The following is an 18,309-nucleotide window of genomic DNA, read 5'->3' as shown; positions in this document are numbered from 1 at the left end:
TTAAATGTATTATAGAGTTAAAAAGCTGGAAGTCTGTTTTGATTCCAGATTGATGCAGGACGGTTACCTTACATTGAATGGTGGGATTTTTGATTCTTTTAAGAGTTTAATGTTTCACAGAATGAACAACAGTTCTTGGCAGCCACAGACTTTCATAAAATATAAAATTTCATGGCACATTTTCTTATAATACATTAAAAAAAAGAATTCATCAAATACATTTAGAGCCTTTAGTTATCTTAATTTCATTATGAATGTAGCAGTTTAAAAATGTATTTAATGTAAAAAAAATATTGACATATTACAGAATCTTAAATAAGTACAAATCATTTCATTTAATCCAAATGTTACAACTCTATATCCTGCAAGTTGCCCCAACTGGGTCCAACCTTGACTTTGACCTTTAGTTTTACATACAATTTTACTGCCGACTCCATCTCCCGCTTGACTATCTGAGCAACCTGACAGAGAAAAAGAGGAATAATTATGTATATAGAAATAAACCATTAAAATGAAAGTCTGCCAAGCAGCGTCATGTTTTCTGTAGATGCACATACTGTACTTCACACAAGGTATTAAACTGACAATACAAACAGCAATTGCCGTACCTGTATGAGATCCTCCTCTGACGTTTCATAAATGAGCTCATCATGCAGTTGCAGGACAAAGTAGGCCCCTCTGAGTTGAGATGTCACAGCCCTGCGTTGGTTGCTGGCTGTATAATACACCGTCTGACATTAGGTATGATCTTTTGCAAACTTGTACTGTACGTGTTTCTATAGAGTGGAAAAAGAAGTCACCTGAGCATGTGTGTCGGTGGGAAACAGGAGCTGCAGGATATGTTATTTTTAGACGTTTCTGGATATTCACTGTTGCAAGTTTAACAATGTCTGCTGCTGAGCCCTGTATGGTTGTGTTCACTGCCTGGCGCTCTGCCTGAATCATGCAAAAGAAAACAGGGTACTTTTTAGAATATATCAAAACAGTACGTTTGTGACTTTTGCCAGCTGCAAATGATGGCACTTAGTAAATTCTTTCTGACGTGACGGACAAGGATGCTTACTTGTGCTTTTGCATGCATGTTGCTATTAGTGATCCCAGGTAGGTATCTCCTACGTCCCATCAGACTCTGAACGTAGCCGTTTTTTATACAGTTCTTCACAGTTTGTCGAAGAAAACCATTAATACCTAAAACAAAAGACAGGGCATGAACTCATCGTTTCTGCTTTGGAATTTAAAATATGAATTACTCAGGATGTCCTGCTACAAACACATTTCACTAAAGGACAAAATCCTACTGAATAAATGAGGCTACTAAAAAGGCTACTTCATACGACATACAGTACAAGCAAGAAATAATCATATGGCTGCCTAAGGTACATCTTTTATATTATAAAAAGTGTCAAATTAAAGATTAATGATGTGGAATCAGTAAATTGTACAACTGACTAAAAAAATAAAATTGGCAAGTGTCAAACCCCATCAGTATTTGTTTGGTGCGTTGTATGTGACATCTGCTCTGGAAACAAAACTCATTCCCAGAATCACCTCAACTCCAATATGTAACCATGGAAACTAAAAACAAAGAATTCCACATATCTAAGGAACAACCTCATGTTGTAATTGAATGTTGCATGAAAATATATTTAAAAAATTTTAGAGCTGTGTTCCACAAATGAAACATGATTGACCTAAATGCCCCTCCACATTGTTCATAGCTTTTCAAACTGGTCTTGTGAATACTTCCTTCAGCAATTTTCATGCACTGCACTACCTGAATTGTCACATCTTTGATATGAAAAAGCAGTGCATTGAAGTACATCATTAACAACTTCATGTGTATGTAAAATAAAAATACTGCCAAAAACGTTCATATACACACAAGCAATAAATTGTGTCCAGAAAATTGTGGGTGAAATGAATAGAAACAGCAATGTATACCTTTGTATCTGGCTTTGAAACTCTCTATGTAGCAGGCCGCATCATTCTCCTCAACTCCCATTTGCTCCCCTAAAGATTTGGCTCCCATCCCATAGATAATGCCATAGCAAATCTGCAAAGATCAACATATTTACAGTACCATACAAAAAGAATAGCAGTGAGAATCTTTTCTGCCTGATTGTACCTGCTTAGCCTGTTGCCTGAGGTCATCGTTCACAGACCCTGGGTCAACACTTTTCCATTCAGCAGCAATGCAGCGAAACACATCTGCACCTCCATTCAGCACCTGGAGATATGCACAGTTCCTGAATTCACTAATGCTCATGTGATAATCTCATGTTGTTCACTACATCAAAGCAAAGGACCTGCAAGAGGCGCTGATCTTTGGAGAAATGAGCCAACACTCTCAACTCCAGCTGGGAATAATCAACAGCCAGTATCATCCCACCTACAGTACAGAGTTAAGAGAAGCTGAGGTAAGTCTCTGAGACAAAACTGAAGATGGAGAAGTTGATCACAATGCAAAATATATAAATGTATACAACCTGAAAAGGGTACAAAAGCATGTCTCATGCTGACAGAGAAAGCTGGGCCTTGTTCTTCACTGACAGCTGCAAATGATGGCACTAAAGAACATTTTCGCTTTCTGTAACAGAATATTTAAGTGACAAAGCAAAGGAAAAATCAAAATATTCTTGTTGGCATTACCTCAACATATAGCCTCATCAATTCTGTACAGAACCCAAGGATATATTGCTTCCCCATCCACACAAATCATAAATGGTATTTGTCAAGGTAATTTTATTACTTAGAAGTGACAGTCATCACGTGGCTTTATGGATTAGCATATGAATGTATCGACCAGGCATGTGCCAAACTTGTTTAAATTATATAATTAATTTTATGAACAAAATGCAGCTGTAAAAATTATTTTTACAATAAGTCTTGCATATGTATGCTTTTGCCTGTTAAAGGCCAAAACATTTTATACAATGGTTTTTATATGTCATTTACATTAGTACAAGTAAACACCACCCTCAGCTGGCTCACCTGTCAAATTTTAGAACTCTGTGTGGAACCATTCAAAATATTTACCTGGTTTAGAATGCCCTCAGTTTATACGTTTTATTTAATTTATTATTATAGAATTATTTTTTTTGTTTTACATTTTTAGTACTTGACTGAAACTAACATAAAAGCAAAAACAAGTTATTATGACAAATGTCAAAAACAAACTACAGGCACATGTGTTATGAATATTAGGAAAGAAGTTACATCCAAACAAAAGTGTATAAAGGTCTCATATCCAGGTGGATAAGGACACATGAATTTATGCCATCACTGACACTAATCTGTTCTATGATGAAAATATCTGACTGTGCACAAGATGCCCCAGCCCAAAAGCAGGATATGGTAATATTCAAGATAATATTCAAATAGTACACACTGTTTCTGGGTGTGATATATGTGTTACAAACTGCTGCTGTGTTATATAGCCTGAATTTACCTTATTTATGTCAAAAGAGTTTAAGTAAAAGAAACTTAAAATTCAGACTAATATTCAAAAATTAATTTATATTACTAAGTGACATCTACCCAAACCTAATTTAACAGAGAAATATTCGCGGTGTTCTATTGGAGCCCAGTTTGAGAGGTGGAGACCTACCCTGCTTTGGTGATTAGATGACATCTGTCCTGTGAAGGTGGGCTCTCAACCACTGTGGTGGGCATGGAAATCTCAAAGTCTTTGGGGACGTTTTGTATGTTGGGCTCAGTGAAGCTCACCCTGCCTGACAGAGAACAGAACAAACTGAGCTACTACATGATTGATGTTAACTTATTAGCTTCACTTAACTCCGTGACATCAAGGTGTGTCTTCAAATACATTGGAAACAGAGGACTGTGCTGTGATTTATCAGTGTGTATGTGTGTTTATGTTTTACCTGTGGCTGTGTGTGTTTGTGCAGTGAGGTATATTCTGTCCATTGTTAGTACAGGGTGGTAATGTTTCTCCCTCTGCAGGGGGAACACAACTTTAGTCAAGGCATTCGTGATTCGCCTCCATTCCAGAATCACACCTGGCAGTGGGTGCAGGGGGCGAAGCTTCTCGAGGACATCCTGCAAAGTCATTTCAAATGAGTTTAAAAAATTGCAAACAAAGCATGAAGAAATGAATGTAATATAATTTTTACCTTGGTAGTGCTGAACTGCTTTCCAAGTCGCACTCTACCACCGCCTCTCCTTGTGTAGCCAAGAGTCTTCTTAACTTTTGATCCATCCAAATTGCCGTTTGGAGGCAGATGGAGCTCTAAAAACAAAACCTACAGTCCAGGTTTGGAAAATTCACAATTTATGTTTTTACTTTCTTTGTTACATTATGTAACTTATGATTTTGATTGAAAGACATAACTGAACTACCAAAGTGACAATTAGACCTGTGCTATGTCTTCAGTGCTGGTCAGGGAGAAGTTGTGTCCGGCCAACTTGTAAGCCTGAGATTCCAGCATTGTTAGTTTGGCTTGCATCACGTGTTTTTGTCTCTCGAACTCTTCGACGCTGAAGCCTATTCCGTTCAATTCCAATAGAGCCAAACACATCTGGGAAGGCATCTCGACACTCCTGAAAAAGTCTGGAACATGCGCAAATTACATTAGAGCAATACAAGTCACAGCCGAAGAAATACTGTATGAATAGCTGTTATTATTTCCCCGTTATACCCAGCATGCCATCTTTCTCTAGCAGGCCAGTGAGATGGTTCATCACAGCCAGTATGAGCACACTCATGGTCGCTGCCCTAACACGAGGACAGTGTGCATGTGCATTCCCAAGTCCATCCAGCAGAGGCAATTCATCAGGACAGTAGACTGTCACCATGTTGGGTAGAGTCCTCTCCTCACTGCCTGGGTCCATTAGCCAACACGCAACCTACCAAAGACATTCAGTCATGTTGCTAAAAAAATTTTCCCCTCGAAAAAAACATTACGCAACTATTTTAGCAAATATCATTGACATGCAATTTTGTGTGTTCTCTGTAAAAGTGTTTGCCTTGGTGAATGCTATGGCTTTAATGAAATCCCCTTCAATGGTTTATTCGGGAGCATCATGGCTTAAGCTTCTATCTACTGTATGGACTGTATGGATTTCTCTCACCTTGGGATCTTCGCAGCTTCCCTCCAAGCTGATGCCACAGCTCAGCACTAACATCTTGTACACCTGGATGATGTCATAAGCGACAGCCACACCCTGTCTACGACTAGCCGATTGCCTGCTCAGACAGGTCCTCACTTGTGCCAGCCTCTCACTTACTGGCAAATCATCATCCAGTGGAGGCGGGGCCAGGCTCGAGCTCAAACCTGGAGGGTAGCAGCTCAACATAAGGAAACACTACATTGAACCTACACATAAATCCATGTGTGCATCTTCACCTTTGCTCTGTTCTTGCTGCAAAGATAAATAGTAGGCATCCCTTGCTCCCCAGCAGACAGAAAGTCCTATCAATACCAGTCCGTCACTGTCTCTCATTGGAAAGCCATCAACCCCTTGGAGCTTTTGATAAGCTGATGATGTACAGAAAACAAGTGCAAGGATTACACTGTATACAAATAACAATTAAATTGTCCAATGCCATATTTATATACATACAAACATCATCAACAACTATCAAGTATTTTAAGTATCACTTTCAGTATCCAAAGTTAAAATACTTATTCTGCATAAAACAAAGGGCCCTGTTCATGTGTGTACTTGTTCTGAAGTACAGTACTGTACTTGAGTAGATGCATTTGCAAGAAAAGAGATTCCCTGCAGTAAATACAAGACAGATGTTATCAGTCCTAGGGTTAGTGCTCTGCCTTTACTAGTTACCTCTCTTGTGTTTCCCTCCTATTCCGTCAGGTTTCTCTCCGACTTCTCTCTTCTCAAAGGCCAAAGTTAGAGAGTACCGCTCCTTTGTTTTCCACTCATTAATGAAGGTTTTGAAGAGTTGCTTGTCACTTGCTACATCTATGATGGAAAAGGTGCCAGAGTTGCTGGAACAAATTGATGCATCCTGGGACAGCTGACGAGTGACTCCTTCAACAATACCAGGTATTGTGACATTGGTGCAGAGCTCTGGTTTGGCAGATGAAGGAGATTTATTGCACTGGAGAGGGCTGACATTCTGGTTGGGGAGTAACTGGGGTTGTGCTTTTGAACTTGAGTGTGCAACAGGAAGCATCTTCGGTTTGTGTCCCAGCTGGTGTTTCTGGTTGTCATCAGTAGAAGATGAAGAATTAGGCTGGTTTGTGTCCACAACAGCTTCAGGTTGATTATCACTGTCCAAATTACCACAAGATTTAAGACTATTTGTGGTTGCTGGTTTCTGTGTCAGGAGGGTTAAAGGACTTGATTGGTTAAGCGGCTGAGCTGTAAGAGGTGACTGGACAGTTACAGAAGTCAGTTTCACCTTTGGAGTAACTGGTGGCTTTTGTTGAGTTGGGGGAATGAAATCACCAGCAGAGCCAGTTTTCTCTGTTATATCATCGCCATCATATCTTGATGGTTCAGTATTACTCGCAGCAGCAACTATTTGCATATTTTGCTTCCCCTTCTTTCTGGTCACTGGTATTGAGGGCTGAGGAAGACCTTCTTTGGTTTTATTTATCAGTATAATATTGGCTCTGTGATCATCTGTGCCGTTTTGGCAGTGGTGGTCAGACATACTAGGCCAGCGGTCAAAGATCTCTTGTAAAACAGGGCTGCAGTAAAGGGAGTTTTCAGACGCATCATTGGCAGCAGACAAGGAAGGACACATTTCTCCTTTCTTCAATTTTTCATCAAGTGTCACGCTATAGTGTGTTCTATTTTCCTGGTTAATTTTGTGTGCATAGCCTTGATTAGTTCTAGCTGTATGTATGTTGTGATCATTATCCATGGTAGTAGTTGTAGTGGTGGGTTCGGGCTGGATTCCACTCAGTTTAAGCTGTGATTCTGACAATTTCTGCTCAGGGAAATCAAGGTCTGTTCTGGGTTGCTTTGGACTGGCTTCAACCTCTGTTTGAGTTCCCTCTTTGTGTTTGAGAAAGGTTTGTCTCTCCAAAAAGTGTTCACTGATCAAAAGTGAGTCACCCCACTCCGACAGATTGAAGGAGGACTCACTCCATTGGATGGCTTCTCGTTTTTCTGCTTCCTCATTGGCAAGAAGTTTGCTACACCTTTGCTCCTGGGTTGACACGACTGCGATCTCTTGGCCAGCTGATTCCTCTTCATCCAATTGTTCAAGGCTTTGATATGGGCTCAGATCTGCCAGCAGAGAACTATCATACAGGCTGTCAAACAGGAAGCTACTGCTTTTGCTGACATTCTCAGAGAAAGAATTATCAGCACCAACGGCTTCGTCCTCATCACCTCTATCATTATCTCCAATTATGTTACGGCCACCTAAATCAGGAGAAATCTAAATAGCAAAAAAAGAAAATAAAAAGAAAATCACAGCTTTCATGTGATCACATTTGGTGTTACGTGCAGCAAGTACATTCTATTACATTCTGGACACTTACCTGATGGCTGGTGTTCAGGATACGTTCCATCTGACTTTCTGTAAGAGAAATATTGAATCTGGGACATACATTCTCAGGCGTTTCAAGTCTTCTATTTCCCTCATTTACATTTTTTTCCAACTCTACAGACGCTTCAGCGTCCTCCTCTCTTATCTTCTTTGTCTCTACTGGCTGGTTCGTACCCGTATCATTTCCATCAGCGCATGGGAATGTCTTTTGAATGATCATTCTTTCTGTCTGAGTGTCCAACTCAAAGCTGTCTCCAAAACTCTCTTCTTCTTTTTCAACAGCTCCCTCGGCTTCTCGATCTCTCTCACCTCCTTCGTACAACTCGGGAGATGAAAACTTATCTGGTTCTCTATCATCTACTCTTCTCCGCTTGGACTCAGGAGAGAATAAAGGAGAAGAGGTAGGCGAAACTGACAAGAGGGGGTTTTGGACATCTACATTTTTATATGCAGGTATATCAGCAAGGGTTTCCAGGACAGGGCATGGAGCCTGAATAGCTTCAGGCACTTGGCCTTCAAGTGACGAATTTTGGAGAGAAGATGATTTTGGACATGGCATCTGTGCAATCTGTACATTATCTTGGAGGCTTTTGTCCGTCTGCATGGAGTGGAGGACTTTACTTAATGCTCTTGAATGTTTCACTCTGCCTGGCTGCACAGGTGAGGAAACAGATCCTGTTGAACCATCTTCCATGAATGGCCTTGCTGCAACACTGTGTTGTGCTTCTCCTCTGTAGCTCGGAGCTCTAATCCTAGGGGGAGGCATTGGGGAAGGAGAAGGTTGTGGATGTGGCGTCGGTTGAGGGAGAGGGCTCCATAAGATCTCAGCCAATTCCTGTGTGAGGTTCCTTTCGGGACCAAGATGATTCTCTTGGTGTCTGTCTGGCCTGATTGAGATAATACCTTCGCATGACTCCCCACCAAGATTTGACATTGTGTGCTTTTGTTTGTCTATGTTTTCATCTGAGTATGTTGTTTCATTTGCTGTTACTGATTTTTTATTATTTACATCATTTTTTGTTTCCACGTCTCTCTCCGCTAACACTTCAATCTCTGTCTGTCTGATTCCTGAGTCTGTCCTGTCTTCTTTTCTGTGCTCCTCCAGTTTGCTGTTCAATGCATTGTCATCTTGCCCGTTCTTCCTTTGATCCCTCGTGGTATATCCTCCTCTTTCCGTACATTTCTCACGTTCATGCTCTTCTTCATTCTCTTTACCACTTTTGTTCCTACTCTCACTATTTTTGAATTTGTCTCTTTTTTGATGATCCTTAATAAATAAGTTGTCTGAGTCGCTGCTCTGATGGGCATCAGGGCTGTTCACAACAGGATCCCCAGGAGGACAAGTTTCTGGGTCCCAGTGTACACCTAACTGAGCCAGGTCCCCCTGAAGGAGGAGCCTTGCCTCAGACACGATCTCGAGAGCTGCTTCCCGTTCAGTCAGGGCCCGACCACCAGTGGCCCAGACACAGCGGAGGGTCCGTCTCTCAGCCACCTCGTATTCACTCTCATCCACTGCACGCTTAGAGCTGAGGAAGACAGATGGCCAAACATTGGCTTTACATCTTGTACTTTCAGGGAGATTACAGCTTTGTGTGCAGATGTTACATTTACAATTTATATTAAAGCTTATGATTTTCCACAATTTGCTTTCTTTACTTTTTCAGCGTGTCTCTATATACAGTATACAGGTCTTACAGGTTTTAAAGTCCGTCATTCCGAGAAACAGAATGACAGAGGCTTTGGCACACATCATTACAGCGGTCCTGAATTTGATATAACCTGAATGGGCTGTAAAGAGATTTATAACGTTGTTTGGCTAAATTGATTCTTGATAGATGACATACACAAAGAAACCCTCCCCTACCTTTTAAATGGGACAGCATTCCTCAAGGCTTTCTCAACATCAGCTACAGTAGCCCTGGCTAGTTCAGCCACGGTACAGAAGCCTTGTGCGTACAGTGTTCTTGCTCGTGCTGCATTCAGGAGGGAAACCCTGACAAGGTCGACCAGCTCCCTCTGGACTCCAAAGCTCAGCCTAGTCTGGTATTGCGATACCAATAGCTCCATGTTGTGCCAACCAAGGCGCTTGCAAAATACTGTGACCATGCCTGAAGGAAGAACAGAATGTTGCTGTCAGCTGCACAACTGACAATAGGGGCTCTAACATCATTTAACTACAAATTTATGGCTTTTTAGTGCTATTTCCAATTTTTTCTGTTTATGAATTAAATAGTATGATTCTTTCTCCCACCTACGCAGAAATACTCCTGAGCCACACTTCTGAGCCTTCTTACACTTAATGCACAAATCACAAGCCCTTAAGATGAATGTAGGGGTTACAGGATGAATGTATGTGCTAAAATATCAGCCGTGCTCTTATCCATCTGTCTGAAGTGCTCCTGCTTCTTGCAACAAATTATTAAAGTCTGCCACCAATCCTGTGTATATATTCACATTGTACATTATAGTACTGTACATTATAGTACTTATGTCATGTACCTGCATAAGTAGAAGCAGACTGCTGGAGAGACTGCAGCTGTCCACGGCTGCAGTTGTATTTGGTTGCCACTGTTCCCAAAGGCACCTCATTCACCAGATCCTGAAGCACAAGGGTGGTGAAAAACCTGGGAAGACATAAGAAAGAGGAAATGTGAGGACAAAACTCCCAAAATATTGAAAGACCTCCAAAGTGACCAGAAAAGTAGTATTACATCCCGCTTGAAAGCGGTAATGTATTGTAATTGTCAGTGTTCGTCCATTCGTTCGTTTGTCCACCAAGTATCTTCGCAACCGTTGCAGATAGAAAGATGAAACAAAAAGCACATTACTCAGGCGGCAAAGAGGGTGACCTTGAGAAAATTAGGTCAACTTTTGTACACTCAGGAACCGGATAGGATAAAAAGACGAAGGGGAAGGCCAGTGTGAGTAAGATTAGAGATCAAAGCTAGTACTTTGATCTACCAATGCACTAGCTTTGATCTATGGTCTTACTCACACTGGCCTTCTCCATATGCACTAGTCTATGCACTAATCCGGTACTACTTTCAGGGTACCCTGACCTACCGTGAAAGTTGGTCAGGGTAAGTCGCGGGATGTTGCAGTCTCTGCCTTATTTTTAACTGTACTGTATTTATATACTTATATGCATTACCGTTTATGAATTGCCATCTGTCTATGCTGCTTCTCTGTCTTCGCGACAAGTTTGCCACTGACAGATCGAGCAAGAAAACCTTCTTGGATGCCCACCAGCTCTGCCACTCTCTTCATGGATGATGACAACTGTTCCCAGCGACAGAAGAACTGATACCAATCTATAGAAGTCCATTCTGCATACAGTGGTGTGATCTGAGGAGAATTTCACAGCACAATTTCTTTAATACTATGATTTCAACATCTTCTTTGCTGCTGTTTTTGATGAGGCAAAGGGTTCAGAGGTGATCGAATAGAAAGTTGTCATAAAATTCTGAAGAACAAAAGTAATACAAAATATGTGTTGTGAGTACCAGGTACAGAATGTGCAAGTCATTTTCCAGCACAAAGCCCTTCATGGCCCGCTGAAGATCTGCAAATACTCCCAGAGCCTCGGGAGGGGAGAGAGAGGAGGAGAGGGTCGCAGCACCCAGTTGGGATGGGCAGTACCGCTCCTCTGGATATGCAAAACAAATATGCAATTCTTTACAATGACGGAAAAGGAAATAACAATGATATTTAGACTTATATACAGTACTTTGAAATGACATTAGGGTTATGCAGGAATACAATGAAGACTTTATTTGTTAAAACATGGCTTTTATTTGATAAAAATCATCACAATCAAAGAAATAACACTGGGACCATTTTTTTTACTCTGTCAGTAGAATTTGTGGTAACACTTTATTTTAAGATACACCTATTCACCATTAATTAGTTGCTTATTAACATGCAAATTAGTAACATATTGGCTCTTAATTAGTCATTATTAAGTACTTATTAATGCCTTGTTCTGCATGGCCTTATTAAACAACCAGTAAGCCATTAACTAAGAGTCTTCACTCAATAACCTCAGAATTCTTGCTTATTAGTATTAAGTAAGGAAGTTGTTGTATATAAATTACAATCTCAATATGCTTTGCTTAGTATGGACTTAATAAGGTTGTAGTACCCCAGGAATAGTTATTCTCCCTTAATACCACTTACTTAACATAACAAAACACAAAATTACAAATATTAAGTGTCCAAATAACTCTAAATTAAGTCCTTGTTGCTTAGAATATGTTCCCCATACTAAAGTTACATCTTGATCATTACTAATTCACTAATAGTTGAACACTTATTAACCAACACATGTTCCCTAATCTAAAGTTGCCTCCTTTTCACAATTAGTTAATATGTTATAGCACATAACTACTGCAATAAAGAAGTGATGGGTTACGTCTTTGAAAAATGGATCTATCTATACAGTAGGTTCCCTCTCATTCAGTGGTAGAATAACAAAGACAGCACAAGTACAAATACCTCATTTATTAAACCGCTTACTGGTTGTTTAATAAGGCCATGCAGAACAAGGCATTAATAAGTACTTAATAATGAGTAATTAAGAGCCAATATGTTACTAATTTGTATGTTAATAAGCAAGTAATTAATGGTGAATAGGTGTACCTTAAAATAAAGTGCTACCGAATTTGTTTTTTATTAAAATGCTCATAGAAGAAAAATGCAGCACAAGAGAGACACAGTACCTTGTCCATCCTTCTGGATACTGATAAATTCATTGTCCATCAGCCATTCAACACAGGCCTCAATAGCTCCTTTGTTTGATTCTTTTTTGTCATCACATTTCATGCTGGCTGCCAGGAGTGAGCACGAAGCATATGACCTCACGTCCAGTGGAGTGCTGGCAACACCACCAACGATAATCTGCATGTTTGTTATACAATTATAGGCAGAAGAAAGTGTTTTTTCAATACACTAATCTTACCATACATAAACTCACACTATAGAGTCAGGTAACTACCCTGTAAGGGAGAATAAATCAGGAGATATGTGCAGCTTAAAGGTTATTTCCGTTTCTTAAGATAGCAGCCGTACCTCTAAAATAGCTCGCAGCATGCTGGTAGTGACACCTCCTCCTTCTCTTTTCACAAGACAGCTTCTGATTGGCTCAAGTGAACCTTTGAGGAGACTAATACCTTTCTGACGCTCGGTCTCCTTACATATCAGTACACTTTCACCTGAGAGAGGAAAAACAAAATGCAAAGATCACAGAAGTGATGTCTTATTGCTGTTTGCTTTACATATTAATTTTTAACTGACACTAGAGAAGATTAATTAAGCTGTTTTCCCTTTAAGCGAATGGAATCATAATGAATGAGCAATAGTTAAGTGTTTCGATTTTCACCTATGGTGTCTATCCCTTTCCTTCCAGCACGTCCCGCCATCTGTTTGTATGTAAGCGGATCCAACAAGTGTCCATTAAAGGTTGGTGTTCGAATGATGACCCTACGAGCTGGTAGATTAACCCCAGAAGAGAGGGTAGAAGTAGCAACCAGGACTCTGATCATGCCCTGACGAAATGCACCCTCCAACACATCACGCTCATCAAATGTCAAACCTGAAGAGACAGAATTCATCATCATAAACTCAAACCCTGAAAGATGCTGTCAGTATTTTGTTGGGGAGAAGAAGCGACATGAATTTATTCACCAGCATGGTGAAAGGCCACCCCCCATGGTACAGTCCTCTGGAGGATGGAGTCTAAACCAGCTGGAGTACGTCTCAACTGAGCCACAACGCTCACTAATCCCTCATGATCCAGACTCACCATCTGAGGATCTGCATCGCCATGATGCTCTGAAAGGACAAAGAAAGAGCAAGACTTTTGAGTTCACTTTAAAATACCGATGGCACAAAAAGTAAATGATTCTGAGATGACATTAGGTCTGAAGTACCAGTATGTCTGAAGTTGTAGAACTCTCTCGCAATACTGTCTGCCAGTTTCTCACACCAGTTCTTTGAGGGACAGAACATTAACACCGAGCAGCCCTCTCTCACCGTCTCATAGCACAAACTCACTATGTGGTCATCATCACCCTTTAGGAAAGTTCAAATTCAGGAGCAATCACATTACAGGCATCTCTCATAACACTTAGACTGATTAATATAGATTACAGCGTTACCTTGACGTGAAGTGCAGGAGTGAACTGACGGACCACAGAGAGGCTCTTGTCGTAAATATTACAGCCCACTTTGAGATGCTCCTGTAGGGGTACAGGTCTGTAATCTGTCTGGTAAAGCTCTGCACCCAACCAGGAAGCCAGAAGGGAGAGATTAGGCAAGGTGGCGCTCATACCTATGATCTGCACACCTTCACTTAGAGATCTACAGGCAGGGTTGAATAGATCAACAGAATTAGCAGAGGAAAAACTATTTTTACACAATGCAGCTATAAAACAAACAAAAGCAGACAGACACAAACCCATTGGGATTCTGCTTCAAGGAAATGTAGCGGATTTTGGTTAAAAGCAATTCTAGTAGATATCCTCTTCCACAATCTCCAACCATATGCAACTCGTCGACCACCACCATGCCTAAGTGTAGCAAAAAGAGCAATTAATATCATAATGTGAGATTGATACTCGAGAAGACATATGAATATCACTGGCGCATTACCTAGTAGGCCCATGCTGTCCTCCTCAATGAGTCTGTTAATGAGAGAATTGGCTTTTTCTATGGTACAAACAGCAACATCCAGTGATGTGAAGCCTCCAGCAGCTGAAGTGCTCCCCATGTATCCGTCAACACGAACTCCTGCCTCGTCAAATACGCTCTACAAATCCAGAAACATGTGGAAATATGTGAAAACAGTCACAAAAGGGTAGTTGATGGTAGTTGATGCAATACCATAATAAGGAATTTCACCTGAAGGTAATGCATTTTCTCTTTGGCCACTGACACAAAGGGCAGAATGAAGATAGATTTTCTTTTCGTCTCCAACACACGTTTCAACATCAGAAGCTCTGACACCAGAGTTTTTCCAGCACTAGTGGGGGCTGAAAAATTGGGAATATAAAGCTGAACATAGCCAAGCAGTTAATGTTTATATTTCATCCTTTGATAGAGTTATAAATTGCAAAAATAACAACAATGGCTTAAGAGTTAAAATGAAAATGTATGAGTGAGGAAAGGAAGCCTCACTGCCAGTGACTTTTGTTTTATTTTATATACTCGATTAATCCCCAAAGGGAAATTAGTGGCACACTCTAGTTAATCAAATCACATGCATATGTTAGTGTGTACAGACCCTGAACAAACACACACACAGAGGTGAGCTGACTCCAACCGTCAGCTCACCTCCGGGTGTTTTTTGGGCAGGAGAGGGAATCGAACCGCTGATCTGAGAACATTGGACGACCTGCTCTACCTTGCGCTCTACCACTGAGCCACTGCCACCCCAGTTTGCTTCCATTCTTAAAATTCCAAAGACGGTGGTCAATAAGGTAACAAGGCAATGCTACAAACTGGCACGGGGCTAAAACAACTGTCCAGTGAACGGGATGAAAAGTCTAAGTAAAACCATTCTTATCTTTCATTTAAAATTATACACACACACACAAACATTTAAGTTTTATACATATATAATTTATTTTTTTCCGTTATAAGGACCATCAGCAGAAGGCCATTGTAGCTGACTCTTTCAGTCACATGGTTTAAAGAAACGTTCAGTTTCTTACCAGAGTACACAAGGTTACCTCCCTGGAGCACCTGTCCAACAGTGAGACACTGAGCCTGCCATTCAAACATACGAGTCACTCCAAGTTTCTGATAGCGGTCAAGAACAGGTTTTGGTAAGCCCCAACTGGACAGTAGTAGATGGTCAGTGTGTCCAATGGGAGCATGCAAAGCATTACCTACAGTAGAGCACAAACACAGTACAGTACTGAGGGAGGTGTTTTTAAGAACAGCAAAATGATCTTACAAACTCAAATTTCATTTCAGTCTGTACATTAGAGATATACTGTAATCTAACGTAACACATAAATATAATTCATTCGAGTATTACTAGCTGGATGTACCAGTATAACAGAGGCGTTCACTTATATGGTACAGGGATATGTAAGGCTGGAGTGTCACTACAAATTTCCAGTCTGATGATATTCACTGGTTTGTTACACTGAATTAAAGGTATTTATTCATATCTTGCAATTCAGAAATTTATTTTTATGTTTTAGTCTGTATCCTTTAATTTTAGATTTTTTTTTTTTTTATCTTGAAAGGCTTAAATACAGTGTAAAACACTGGGTTCAGTGACAATGATGTTGGCAGAAGTTTGCATGCTATGCTTTCATGGTTTTTTTTAATGCAAATTCCTAAATTAAAGTTCAAACAAATCACAAAACACTTTTACTGCAATAATACAGGAGTTAATAATACAGACAAGCAGATTACAAATGTCACCTGGGTGATGTAAACTTTCACTGAGAACACTGACATCAAAGCCAGTGGGGACTGTGAGCACAGGAGTTGACTGATTCTGTAATAACTGCTGGAGACTGGCTTTCTTCATGGCCACTGCAAGGCGAGTGGGGCTGAACAAAATGTGGTCCCCGGACCCATCCAAAGGTGAGTCAGCATTCACATCTGGCCCACGTCTGCAAGGCAAGTTGTTTCTTCTGGATGTAACTCTTTGAATACTGAAACCCAAAAAACTTTTTTTTTTACAGATAATTACAAAATCATGTAATAAAAATAAACAAAAAATGTCAAATAAAGTGAAAGATAAGACTCACACAGTGAAGTTGCCTTCTTGAGGATTATTTTTTATTTTTTGGTCAGATTGCCCACTGAAGTTGGGAGAAGCCGGGGGTGACTGTATGTTTTCTGGACACCTCTGAGCTTGTTCTCTATCCTCAGAGTCTTCACTAAAGAGAAGCCTCTGAGCAATGTCTTTACAATCAGCTCTCCATTCTTGTTTCTTACAATCACCACTAATCACTCCCAAAACTCTTTTAGATTCCTGACCTGTGGGCTGAGGTGCTCTGTCACTCTCTCTCATTTTTTCTGCCACTGTTGAAAGAGATCCTGAAGAGTCAAATATGGCTGAGGATGTTGGTTTTTCCAGTGCATCTCTGTCTTCTGCTGCTCCACAGGAATTGTTGGGAGGAGGCTGCATGGGATCAGCAGCATCGAACACATGCAGAATGTCTTCATCGAGAGCTAATGTAGACTCTCCCAGACTAAACAATTCACCTCCACCCTGAAATTGAGACCAATGGTTGTAATTTGTCATCTTTTGAGATAAGAATGAGAACCAGACTTGTCAAAGTGAAATTCTTTCAAGCTGTCACACTCACCGTTTGTCTGCTTTTGCTAACATCCCCAGATCTGTTCGTTTTGCCGGGCAAGCACTTTTTCTGTTTCTCTCCATCTGCTGGTTCGTCAGTATCTTGGAAACTTCCCAAAAAAAAACAACAACAAAACTTTCTCCATCGCATTGAAGACCAATGTTCAACCAGTTTTTACAAACACAATCACACTAAACATGGGGAATCCGATTCAAATCTTCCAAATCAAATAACATTACAATTCTAACAAAACCTGTAATTTACACTTACACTTTCTTCTTTTTGAGCTGGTGCTGTCCCATGTAGGTTTTCTTTTTAGGGGGGGCTTTGGAGGTGCTCATAGTACCGGAATGGTACTGTGATTGCGAAACGCGAGAGTGGACGAGTGTAAATTACCATGACATCAGATCGATTCCTGACACAACTTTATAAACCGGACCGTTTAAGCATTTTTATCAAATGTAGCGGAGCGGGTGGATTAAAACAACGCAGTGGATTGTATTACCGCTGCATCTAACCGCCAGCAGTTCAGACTACTGAGCAAATCTGAAAAAGTGCGCCGGTGCTTCAGAAAAACAGTCCGGAGGAAACAAATGCTGCAAGAGATACGTTCCTATTCCGGATTGGAAGGCCACTAACGGCGGGTAAGCGTCTGGATCACTGCACAATACACTGTTTTTTTTTTGTTTGTTTGAAGCTAAATAAAAGTGCGATAAAGATTACAACAAGGTTTGAGCTCCATTCCTTGAACAGCAGTGACATTACATGGTTATTGAAATGTATTGTATTTTCATGAAAATGAAAAATCATAACAGAAGTTGACTGATTCGTTTATAAATTTCATGAAAATGAGCTGCTGGCTTCGTGAAATAAAAATAAAAAAAACTCTTATTTCGTTATTTTAACAAAAACGAGAATTGTTAACTGACATAAAAACCTATAAGTGCGTTGCATTCACTTGAAAAAATTCCCATTTTTTTCAAATCGATTGGATATTTATCTCTGAAATTTGTAGATATCAAGCACTTCTCTTTTTTTGAAGATTATATTTGTTTATGTATTTCTACTATATAATATATTGAAAGTCTATTTTTGTTAATGTGATTTGCATCCTGTGCTTTTGAAATTAAAGTCCAAACAATAAGAAAGTTCTGTTTTGGGCATCCACTTTAGGGACTGTTTCATTCCAGAAACATTCATATGTATACTGTAGTGTTAATTTATACGTACAGTATTTGTTGAGGAGGTGCTGTATCACATGGATGGTCTTCCTCCAGAAATTAATGTTAAGATATATTCCTTTTATTACAATTATAATTCATTATTCTTTTACTGTGGCTCCTCATTTAAATAATTTATAAAATTTGATGTTTTAATCAGTTATATTGGATGAGGACGGTGGAGCTTCAAGGCAGAAGGCAAAGAGAAAGACCAAAGAGATTTATCGATATGGTGAAAGAAGACATACAGGTATTGGTGTGAGAGAAGATGCAGGAGGCAGGA

At 40.1% G+C, this 18,309-nt stretch overlaps 1 protein-coding gene across 1 annotated transcript; it reads right to left on the bottom strand.

Annotated features, from left to right (window-relative positions):
• Positions 1–320: 320 nt before the first annotated feature.
• On the bottom strand, positions 321–17,342 carry polq (polymerase (DNA directed), theta). The gene is made up of 35 exons (XM_068322675.1): positions 17,077–17,342; positions 16,816–16,915; positions 16,252–16,718; positions 15,920–16,155; positions 15,196–15,372; positions 14,384–14,514; positions 14,135–14,291; positions 13,941–14,052; positions 13,642–13,843; positions 13,414–13,555; positions 13,169–13,315; positions 12,864–13,076; positions 12,554–12,696; positions 12,205–12,382; positions 10,990–11,132; positions 10,638–10,831; positions 9,986–10,110; positions 9,351–9,594; positions 7,479–9,012; positions 5,806–7,375; positions 5,367–5,498; positions 5,092–5,294; positions 4,659–4,866; positions 4,377–4,570; positions 4,134–4,262; positions 3,885–4,059; positions 3,608–3,731; positions 2,487–2,587; positions 2,307–2,389; positions 2,126–2,227; positions 1,942–2,053; positions 1,064–1,188; positions 801–936; positions 609–715; positions 321–461 (listed from the first exon to the last, which is right to left on the bottom strand). The coding sequence occupies exons 1-35, from the start codon at positions 17,145–17,147 to the stop codon at positions 348–350; spliced, it is 8,331 nt and encodes a 2,776-aa protein (XP_068178776.1). The 5' UTR covers positions 17,148–17,342; the 3' UTR covers positions 321–347.
• Positions 17,343–18,309: the final 967 nt, after the last annotated feature.

The sequence above is a fragment of the Antennarius striatus genome, chromosome 8, assembly GCF_040054535.1.
Source record: "Antennarius striatus isolate MH-2024 chromosome 8, ASM4005453v1, whole genome shotgun sequence".
Lineage (NCBI taxonomy): Eukaryota > Metazoa > Chordata > Actinopteri > Lophiiformes > Antennariidae > Antennarius > Antennarius striatus.
The sequence above is the reverse complement of the archived record's forward strand: the minus strand, read 5'-3'. Positions and strand labels throughout refer to the sequence as shown.

What these genes read in the sequence shown, in the direction of transcription:
- polq (XM_068322675.1), bottom strand. Translation starts at nt 17,147, where the DNA reads ATGAGCACCTCCAAAGCCCCCCCTAAAAAGAAAACCTACATGGGACAG. An exon ending in AGGTAACCTTGTGTACTCTG is followed by an intron (nt 14,515 to 15,195) that starts GTAAGAAACTGA and finishes CCAATTTTTCAG; the next exon opens with CCCCCACTAGTGCTGGAAAA. An exon ending in CATCTAATCACCAAAGCAGG is followed by an intron (nt 2,588 to 3,607) that starts GTAGGTCTCCAC and finishes ATTCTGTTACAG; the next exon opens with AAAGCGAAAATGTTCTTTAG.